Here is a 10,774-nt window from a genome sequence, read left to right on the forward strand (position 1 = left end):
GCCGGCATCTTCCAGGTTCGTTCCGCGTTCCGGGCTTCTGTGGGTCACTTCCATCCATCCTTGCCTCCCTTTGGCGTCACGCCTTCGGCTTTCTTGACAGCGGACATCCGAAAATCACTATCATCCTCAACATCCGCATTCCAAATACGAGCCTGGCCTTGGGATACCTCATCTACGGAACTAGAACCGTTCATCTCACATAATGAAAAAAGAAGACTCTGCCCTGTTCTGGATCCCGGGCGTGTCGCTCGCAATTCCGCCCTGGCCGAATCTGCTCCATTCTAAAGTCATACTTCTTCACCCTGGCAATGCAAAGAGGTTTGGCACATTTGTCGAGTCCAAGACCTTACATGACCGTCAGGCGCGCATCCGTGTCAACCTTATAGTCCTCTTTCGGCTTTTGATACGATGTCAACATCTGGCCTTCGACCACGACAACTTTTGGGTCTTCATGCGCAATCACTGGGGCGTTGACAATGCCAGCGCTCAAATGATCGAGGAACTTGCACAGATTTACTCGGATCGTCGCCGCGTCTACCTAGAATGTCCAAAGATTATCAAGAAGCGCCATGATAACTTGACCAACCTCATCGACGCATGGAATTCCCGAGATCCTGACCCGCCCGCCTCTTCCCGTCCAGCAAACCAGGAAGTCGACAAAGAATGGAGTCACGTTGAGAAGTCATGGCTAGACCTGATGGAGCACGACCGGCAGTCAATTATTGACCCGTCAAAGCCCCCTGTGTTGGGGGCTTTCCCCGTAAAGAAGGGCACAGCTTCAGCCCTCCAAATCAGAGGTGGAAGCATCCGCGGGCCCGGCAAAGATCTCTTCTCAAGCACCTCAGCACCATCAGCAGACTGCCGGCGTAGAGATTCCTGCACCAGCAACCACATGATGGCCTCTACTCCCAACAAGGATCTCTTCTCACGCATCCCAATACCATCGCCTGACCGGCAATGTAGAGGTTCTTCCCGCAGCGACTCTATGATGCTGTCGACTCTAGGCGCTTCAGAGAGTCAGAAAGCTATTGACGACCCCACTCAAAGCCAAGGGCGGAAACGTAGGCTCAGCCAGGACTCACCCAACTGCGTCAAGCGTCAGTGTGTCCCGGGATCGCCGCCATGTTCCCCACGACGGGACTCGAAGCTCACTCTTCCTTCCAACGACCCCTCGAATCAAGTGCTGAATGATCATTATAAAAAAGGAACCTTCGTAAATGAGGGCGCAACAAAAACTGCGCCTGATACAAGTCAAATTTTGGCCAAAGAACAACAAGGGATCTATGACTCAGTCCCAAGAGATCAGAGCATTATTAGACACAAGAAGAAGGCACATCACAGTAATGAGCTCCTCATATTGTTTGAAACCAGAGTAGGACAAATGGACGAAACTATGCAGCTCCTGAAAGAGCAAACGATGCTCATTATGGAGTCTGGAGAGCTCTCAAGAGATATTCAGAAGGCACACGACCAGCTGAACATGCTTACAGCTTCAAAGTGCCAAGATGCGCTTGAAAGGCTGGACCTCCTGAACGGTCAAATTTCCGGCGTTGTTGCAGACGTGATGACATGCCGCAAGACAGGCCAAGTGATTCAACATCAACAACAAAAGCAACAAGAGCTCATCGAAAGCTTTGAAGGGGGCGTCAAGACTCTGAACCAAGAGCTAGAGGGAGTCAAAAACGGCCTTCTGTTGCACAAGAGTCCTCTCCAGAGCCGTGAGGCAGGCAGTCAAACAGACAAAGCACGACCAGAAGGGCGAAATGGGATGGAAATTCAACAGGGCAATATGATGGAAGCACGACTAGTCAAGTTGGAAGGCCGATTGGAAGAGCGGCTTGACATGTACCTACCGGCTCACCCAAGCTTCGAAGAGCGCCTCGAGAGGATGGAAATGGCCACCGCCAGCCAAGTACCGAATGCTGATTACCTAAACCGGCTCACAAAGATGGAGGAGGCCATTGCTATCAACACAACCTTGATTAACAACTGCAGAACACTCGTCGAAGTTAGCAAAACCTCCTTTGATCAGCATTTTGGAATGCTTCATAATCGCATCGCATTGGTGGAACATCGCCTCACGAACCACGTTGCCGAACAGGCCGAAACAAACAGAGAACAAGCTAAGAGAATGGATCGAATGGAGGCCGAGCTCCAACGGCACAGAGAAACAATATCCTCACAACAGCAACCAATTGCTGGCCGTCAACATGCAGCAGAGGGTGGCGGTTTCCAGCCCCAGTTGAACGCGCTCAAGAACTCTTTAGCTGTCGTGGCGCGGGGTCAAAGCATGGAAAATCCCGAAAGAATCTCAACAACACCATTAACGCCCATAAACCCCCAATCCCAGATCAACCAGAGCTCTCTGAACCGTCCTTCAAGATCAGTACAGAGCGGGGTGCCCGTTGGCCTACCGAAATCCCAACTTAACACGGCACCCAAGAAGGAGGAGACTTAAGCCGAAGGTATCATTAATACCATGGACTAAGAAGGCTTTCAAGTTAACAATCCCGAGAATCATTTTAACTACTGAATGTAATGGATATCGGGTAAAGATGCATTGGTTGACGAGAACCAGGGTCTTACTGCGAACATAAGGCTTGTCAATAAGCCAGTGTAAGCCACTCCACGAAATAGAGATAATTCGAAGTGTAACTTCGGAAGAACCACCAACCTCAGAGGACCTTGGGGGTCATCCATGCTCGTTCTAACCATGGACTACAGCAATAGTTCCCGACAAACTCCCTCTCCATATTGAGGCGGTTTTCAAGACCTTGCCCCCAAGAAAGCATTGTGCTCACCTTCAAGTGGTTTTCGCAGTCATTTCGCCAAAATATACCAAGATTAATAGTGTGGTATCGTCTCTCGGGTGTAGGTACTCAGCCGCCTTATCGACTCGGCCTGAGGCTGCCAGACCTCTCGAAATGACGAACCGCTGCAGCCGAAGTGACCAGTTTCCAATGTTGGCCTTAGTTGTCGCCAGCTTCGTTTTTGAGTGCCAACACTCCGATCGAATTAGGCATTGAAGTGCTGTCGGACCACGGAACGCAAATGAAGCCTAGTGAGGCTTTTTGCGTTGCCGAGCGGAGGGAGTCGCTGTATTGTTTGGGTTGGAGTCTCCCATGACAAATGAAACTGGTTTCAGCATCGACCTATGTAAATATTCGAGCATCATAGTAAGGGTGTGATGGTGTAGCTATGTAAGTAGAATTCAAACGAACTGAATGTTTGCATCCTGCATAACCTCCACTGTCTTTGATGTAGCAATAAGCCCCCGCTCCTGTTTTTCGGTTGTAAACTTCTGCACCTTGGACTTGTTTTTGCCCTCAACGTCCCCCGCAGGATGGGGCAAATAATAGAACATGACACTATGCCTCGTTTCCAAGTTGCTCCGAGGTATGCATGCTAGAGAAAAGTGCGCGAAGTAATGACAGATAGCGCGGACGTTTCTCCTCTCATGTGGCTGTTGCCCAACTGATACATCAGGCGTGTGCACGATAGAAGGACAGAACGCCTACGTATGAATTATGCTCAATCCATCTTTTATATATGCCATTTCCCATTTTCCAGTCATAAGGCGTTGGATATTAGGTTCGCCGTCCTTCACAATATGAATACAACATTTACAATCGATCTTCCCGCAAGGAAAAGGTTTGGACAACAACTATGTTGTCACGGTCGCTTCCACCCGACTCCTTTGAGGCTTCGAATGTTAGTTCAGTTTCGCTCTCATTGTCACGCCTCCCTGTCGACTCCCAGCCGCGAGCGCGCTTATTTGGGGACAATATCTGCTGCTGATTTCGGTCTTGCTCCCCACTGCTGTCCATTTCGTGACTCTCAGCATCGTCTTTGGACATGAAGGTAGTGAGACTGAAAGGGCCGCGCCTTTGACGGCCTGAGCTGCCGTTGCTGACATTCTTGATTTTGCCGCCCATGGCGGATGGGGCGCCGCGCTCGGAATCGTGGAGTTGGGAGGGGCCCATTGACGTGAAGCCGAGTCGGTATCCTACTAATCGGAAGAGTGGGCGGAGGGTTGCAAGGCTACCTGCCGTGATCGCCAGACCCTGTTCAGTGGTGGACCAGATTGCAATATCGACGGTTGCATCTGGAAGTGCGCGAGTCAGCCACCAACAACCTTAAATTGATCACGATGGAATAGAGTGGGACTATTACTTACAAAGGAAGTCTGGATTTTTGAAGTTCTTGACAAATGGCATGCGCACCACGACGGCAGCGCTGGCACTAGAGAGGGAGTAAGTTAGTCGCTCGACCGCATGCAGAGGAAAGTAGTGTAACCAACATGCAGGCCATAGCCATGATTGGTACAAGAGCCAGCTTGGTCTTGCGGTCCATCTTTAGCTTCCAAATGAGGACTATGGGTAGAATAGCAAAGGTAAAGTCGCAGATGACGCTGAAAGCGCTGTAGAGGTAGGTGAGAGCGATGATCACGTCCGCAGGAACGCATCGGCCGCTCTGGGTCGTGGTATTCCAAAAGTAGGAGATCGGATGGCATTGCGGAAGAGTGACGAAGAAGAAGACAACGCCGGTGCAGACTGTCATCATCATGACGGAGTAGATGATCCAGACATCGACTTTGCGGACCGTGATTCGGAGAAGGAAGTAGCCAATGGAGATTTTGGAGGCGATCATCGCCAAACAGTACCATAGATAACAGTACCACCAAAACTGTGGCTGGTCAATGAATGCCCTTTCATGTTTTCGCTGTCTCGCAACATTGACAGTTCTGTCGGAAGCTTACCATCATAGCGGTTGACCACTCATGGTCGGTGAGATTCACCTTGTGGCGACCCGTTCCGTAATGAACACCCGTAATCGCACATGACACGAAGAGGATGAAAGATGTCTGCGAGTCGATTATCTGGTTAGCTGAAATTCTCCGAGCCTCCGTGGCACAGATTGGCGCGAGAAGAAGAAGAAGTTTTCCATACGATCGCAGCGAGCATGCACCAGTCGTCGACTCCGAAGTTCTTGACGAGGAAGATGCGGACATAGCATCGGAGAGTCGTTGCCACAATGGCCGTTGTGACGAGCGTTATACCGACAGCCACCAGTTGCGGGCCGCGGTTTTCGATTTCCGCCATTGCGATCGGAACAAGACGACTTAATGTCTTCGATGCTGAGGGCAAAGGAAAAAGGGATCGAACGACGAGTCGTGTTGGTCAAGGGAGGGGCTGTGAGAGGAGCCGCAGATTCGGGACGACGTTCTACGGGTTCTCCATCCTGACGGGAACAAGAAAGAGATGGGAGGGACTTTGTTGAAGATATGCATTCCGGAACAATGTGGAAAATAAGCATAGAAATGCGCTACGGCGGGTGCGTGAGTGCAGCCTGGCCCTGTTGCTACCGTGCGGCGAGAGTGGGAGAGAAGGACGAGAGAGACTCTGGCACCCCTGATCGTCACACTCACATCTGCGCAGAACCTTGCAGAATGCAACATGGGCAGGCAACCCCGGAGAACTCCAGTTGCAGCTCTTGGAGAACCTATCCCATATTGGAGTGAGATCTTCGCATATTGGACTACGTTGAAAGCGGGCAAGAGGTGTCAACCCTAGTGTGAGCAAATGTCGGCAGATGGGGTGAACCACATCTCGGGTAATCCAGCCTCACACGCTATCGCCCGCGTTGGTGTTAGTCGGAAGGTTAGCGGCCGGTGGAATGGCCGTATCAAGCTACCGGCCGAAGAGTCCATTGTCTGGAATCCTTCCCCCGCATTAGTCCCGAAGAAATTGAAGACTCTTGAACCTCGGGGGGTTTCCTTCGCCATGAGCCCCGAGATGGTGGGAGAGATTTATTAGGGGCCCCTTCGTGGTAGGGTGACAATGGGCCGCTCCTCAAACACAACTCCGATGCCTCCCTGACCAGCTTCCCACGAGGTATGGCAGGGAACGAAATCCACCGTGATGAGAATTGGGATGAGTTGGGGGCCATCTCGATGACAGTGGCCTGCATTCGGAAAAGTTACGATGGCACTGAAATTGGCACGCATGGATGGATGCAATGCTGAACCTTGAGCTGCCATTTTGTTTTTGGAGGGCTAAATGGATGGATTCGGGTAAGAGGAACTTTTCTTACCTTTCTGTCCGTCTGTATCTGATCGGCAAATGTCTTTCCGGGTTGGGACTTGGCGATACAATATCCGTACTAACCAGGCTTTTTCAGTTCCGCACCGCAGGACAGACGGGCCGGGGAGGGAAACGGGAGATGCATTCTTAGGGTGTCTCGCGTGCACAATTACAGCCGTGTTGGTGCTCTGCACCTCTGAAGCTCTGCAGCTCATGCAGAAGCGAGCTCAATTCATAATCTCATCAACATGGCACCACTTTTTCCTCACTGGATCCTGATTTGCCGAACCACCCCTCAAAATTGTCGAACAGCGCCGCTCCGCCCGCCTAACACGAATGCCAGCCAAAAAGCGTTGACTGTCAACCAAAGCAGTCTGCAGAACAGCCGGCGACTGGATGCGAACATTGCCGGAGGAATGCGAGTTGGTCGTTGAGGCTTGACTCTGCCAATAGCCGGTGGATGGGAACGCAGAAGAACACAAGTGAAAAGTCCACAAGCTCTGCGGCTGGCGGGAATTATGGGACGTGTCACACCAATACTACGTAGAAGAGGAAGGAAAGTGTCAAACTCAATGATGCGGACTAGAGCAGATGCTATTCTATAATAGGGAACTGATTGTCTCAGACCATCTCCACTCGTATTACGGCGTCATCGGCTTCCCGTTTAGGGGAGGCCACCCGGACCAAGCCGGCCGGCCATTTGCGCTCCTGACAGCTATGGACGAGAGCGTAAGGCAGTTAACCATATGGCCGGGCTCTCTTTAGGGCGGTTCCTGTGGTGGCTATTGCTTCTGCCGCTTCTTCTTTTACTTCTTCATCATCTACCGTGTGGAATTGTGGCTTGCCATCGGGCTTGCCTCAAAGACAAGCATGGCAGTTCGCGACTGACTCTCTGATGCCTAGTGCAGGGTCTCTGAAGAACGTGTTTTCTTCATCTTAATCTTCACGGCCACGAGTACCTAGGTATGTCCAGCGTTGCCAAACAAATCCGTGCTGTTGCCATCGGTTCTCCATTTGCCAACGACCCGGTCGTTTCATTTGTCAACGCCAGGCAGCCCCTGGGACTGGCAGCTCGCAAGTGACCCGCAGCTCTTGATCGGATAAAGACCAGCAATTGCGTTAGATTTTGATCCTTGTTCCGCGAGAGGAGCCCCGGATGCGACGGATGAATGTCCGCTAGTCCCAATTAAAATCACGTCGCCCCAACGCACAGATATTTCGACATCACGGATCCGTGGGAACGCCTTTGTTGTGGGGGCTGCGAAGACCTGATCAGGTAGACGATCTGCTTCTATAAATGCTACCTTACATTCCGTAAGGCATAGGCGCACAAAACGCTGCCCAACGAACATTGTCGAGCAGAAAATCAGCTCGCAAATCTGAAGTCCCGCCTCTTGTTACCCTTGTCCGTGGCCGTATCCAATTATCGCCGGCGCTCTTTTGGTACCATAGTTCACGAAATTCGGTCGCACTAAGCACACAATTGGACAACGTTGTTCACACCGGCATTTCGTACTAACAACTGGCTGCCGCGGCCGCATCCCGGGCGACCGTCTCGTCGATGAATGTTGACGTTGAAATGGCATGCATTCAAATAGACATGGTAAAAGGCGCGGCAGAAGCTGTTCTTACACTAGGTGTGACGAAGTTTGGGTTTGACTAGCCAAATTGACATAAGAAAGAGTGAAGACCAGCAGGGTCTTCTGCAAAGAACAGGTGAGTCGAGCAAGAGTTACATCGGGCGGGGGAAATGGAAATGGCAACGGGACGATCACCAGAGCATATGTAACCCATTGATTTCCATCGGAGGATATCACTGCAAGCACAACAGGGTATAGTAACAGCCATAATTACACCACCCTGTTGAATAAGTGCCCGCTGGTTGGCATTTTCTGAGAGCCAAAACAAAGTAGCATCTCTTGAGTCTTGACTCTTAGGCATTGGTGTTCGCCGAGTGAACATGCAATTTGCACCGATGTTCTCGTACATTAATAGTAATTGCCGCAAAACAAGACACACCAAGTGATGTGTCATCGAACGTACCGAGTCCAAATTGTATCAGTGTTCCGAATTAGTACTAATCAGATGGGCCTAGGAGACCAGCAAGTTTGAGGGCCCATGATAAATTTGTAGAATCGGAGTCGTCTTAGCTCCGAACGTAATAGCCCGGCGGTTGTGTACATCGCCTCTTTGTAGGTTGTCTCGAAGATTGTGCCAACCATCATCTTCTCTCTCCTGGGAAAAACCCCGTGAGGCCAGGCTTCCCGATCAACCTGGATGGCACCGCGACTCACGCATGATACAAGAAAGCAGCAATGCCATGTCAGACTTGACATCCATTCCGAGAGGCATGTGATTCTGGCTGAGACATGGACTGGGATCATGAGATGGACTCTGTTGTGCCGACGTCCCCACCAAAGCCCATTCTGTTGGAGTTTGGATTTAGCGTGTGCATATTGCTAGAAGCGACGTGTTGAATAGCGTGCTGAATACTAAGCAGCTGGCAAAATCAAAACAGCGCGGACCATAAATATCTTACAGACTCCCACCAACAGAATTTGGTTACGATACTTCTTGTCTCCATGCCTGCTAGCCTTATCAACCTAATTTAACTTTCTATTACCTCATAATGGCCACTCTTAATGATTAAGCAAGTAGGTTGGTAATCGTCAAAGCCGAAACTTTCACCTTTGGACCACTATGCTGGACTGAGCAGACTTGAAGAGTGTACCCTCCACCCAGAAAAAATAATTCGCAGCATGGCTCCTGAAACCGGAGACGGAGAAAGTTGTCTAATGAGGAGATGAATTTGCCCGGCCAAGTTCGCACATGCCCGATGGCCAAAGACCGACGGCTAGTTTCGATATGAAAATATCACCCACGTTTATTGCTAAATTTTCTGCCAAGCATAAAATCAATGGCTGGTTCTGTGACTTAGAGAGCCAAGACATCATCTTTTGACGTCCTAAATCGACTCACGATGTGGGACGAACTTTGGCCATATGGAACCACTAGATCGATTCAACATCGTCGACAGGGACATCGCCAGTCACGTTCCACTACAAAACGTGTATAAAAGCCTCATGAGACCACCGTAGTACACCATCGAAATGGACCACAACCCTTCCATGCCAACCGGACTACAACACTACCGAATCTGAACCCACCTTCTACTCCGGATTGTCCATTATCTCCAACACGCAGCTCTCTTATAACACCGCCACCGCCTCTATCTTGGGTGCCTTCAGCAAAGGGGCCATTGATAGATGTGGCACTCGCAACGGTCTTTGCAGTGCAGAGCTTAGCTTTCGACGCTTCGACATTAGTAAGAACACACCGGTGTGCTACGATTCCATCGACTGCATCGAGTTAACAATGAATAAGCCATAGGCGGTCGGTTTTATTGCAATATTATTTGATGTCTTAAATATATTCTAACAAGTTGAAGTGTTATATCCTAGGTGCCCGAACAGTACGGACGCAAATGACTGCGAACCTGCGAAGCAGAAAACGCCTACATCAAGTTTCTTTAGAACATGAGTCAAATAGTATTGAACTCATACGCCTAACCAGGGTAGTGTTAGTAGAGAGTTAGACAATTACCAACGAAAGAGAACAAAAATACCAAATCATGCCACGCCACACCAGCATACTCGCATCGACTTTTGCCGTAGTGTATAAATCCTAGTTTTTGATAGTACGAGACAAGCCTGTCATATGTGAGAATAGAAATCCTCTCTGCTTGTGCCGTCTGTCTCATATGCTCGATATAATGCGTCATGAGTGTTTTGCCGTGACCTAACTTCTGAAAAGGGGGTGCAACGGCTAGGGAATGTAGAGTGATAGTTCTGCCTTTAGGTTGGTGCCCGACGTTGTATGTAGCGGTTGGTTCTGTCTTCCATGTAGGTGGGACGGACATATCTTCGTCTTGAACAACAGGAGACAACGACTTGGTGGAAATCGTGTGTGCGATAAGCTTGTCATTCTTCGTTGCGTTGGGTGGATTGAAGGCTGGTATGGCTCCTTGGTGGGTGGCTCCCTCCGAGTTGCTTCTGCTCTCACGGGCAAACAGGCCCAGGCAGATTTGAGGGCATACTGTCAGTCGGTATTCAATCTAGAAGAGTGATAGGATTAGAACTAATGGGGTAATGGACATCGCCTACAGACGACCAAGCCTAAACAGTGACGACCCAACCGAGAGAAAAAAACGATGCTTGGAGCTAATGAACGGACGAGGTCATTGATTTGAAGAGCCGTAAAGAAATTCAAAGTAAGATGACACGACGTGGCAGGCTCGAGTATGAGTGACGTTTACTAGATAGAGAACAGATTCGGATTCCACTTGCCTTTTCGCGGGTCGCTGCTTCGGCAGGCGGAAAAGCTGCAGTCTCTACCGTTACGCACTGATCAAGATCACTGACTGACAGTGGTCGCATGTAGAATTCCATGCTCGAGACGAAAAGTTGGGCAAAACGTTGAAGAGGTTTGCCTGAGGAGAGAGTTTCGCGGAGTTGGGAAGGTTGCGAGAACGGATCACGGGCTCCGGTTCGGCGAGCCACCTTAAAAGCACAGCCTTACGTAATGATCGCCTACTTTCTTTTCGTGCTGAACTCCAGAAAAAACGTCATCATGTGAAAGCGACACGCTGCCTACTACCGTTGACCTTCTAGAGCGAAACATTAGCTGTCTTG

At 50.1% G+C, this 10,774-nt stretch overlaps 3 protein-coding genes across 3 annotated transcripts; 1 reads left to right on the forward strand and 2 right to left on the reverse strand.

The window, feature by feature from the left end:
* Window positions 1-202: 202 nt before the first annotated feature.
* CORC01_03160 (uncharacterized protein) lies at window positions 203-2,458 on the forward strand (the record flags this gene model as incomplete). The annotated part of the gene is made up of 1 exon (XM_022614810.1): window positions 203-2,458. The coding sequence occupies one exon, from the start codon at window positions 203-205 to the stop codon at window positions 2,456-2,458; it is 2,256 nt and encodes a 751-aa protein (XP_022478812.1).
* Window positions 2,459-3,623: 1,165 nt separating this feature from the next.
* Window positions 3,624-5,102, reverse strand: CORC01_03161 (uncharacterized protein; the record flags this gene model as incomplete). The annotated part of the gene is made up of 5 exons (XM_022614811.1): window positions 3,624-4,105; window positions 4,178-4,242; window positions 4,301-4,692; window positions 4,760-4,864; window positions 4,950-5,102. The coding sequence occupies 5 exons, from the start codon at window positions 5,100-5,102 to the stop codon at window positions 3,624-3,626; spliced, it is 1,197 nt and encodes a 398-aa protein (XP_022478813.1).
* A 4,522-nt stretch (window positions 5,103-9,624) lies between these two features.
* On the reverse strand, window positions 9,625-10,531 carry CORC01_03162 (acetyltransferase; the record flags this gene model as incomplete). The annotated part of the gene is made up of 3 exons (XM_022614812.1): window positions 9,625-9,648; window positions 9,709-10,197; window positions 10,430-10,531. 3 exons carry the CDS (start codon window positions 10,529-10,531, stop codon window positions 9,625-9,627), a joined length of 615 nt encoding a protein of 204 aa, XP_022478814.1.
* Window positions 10,532-10,774: the final 243 nt, after the last annotated feature.

The sequence above is a fragment of the Colletotrichum orchidophilum genome, assembly GCF_001831195.1.
Source record: "Colletotrichum orchidophilum strain IMI 309357 chromosome Unknown Scaffold_18.1, whole genome shotgun sequence".
Lineage (NCBI taxonomy): Eukaryota > Fungi > Ascomycota > Sordariomycetes > Glomerellales > Glomerellaceae > Colletotrichum > Colletotrichum orchidophilum.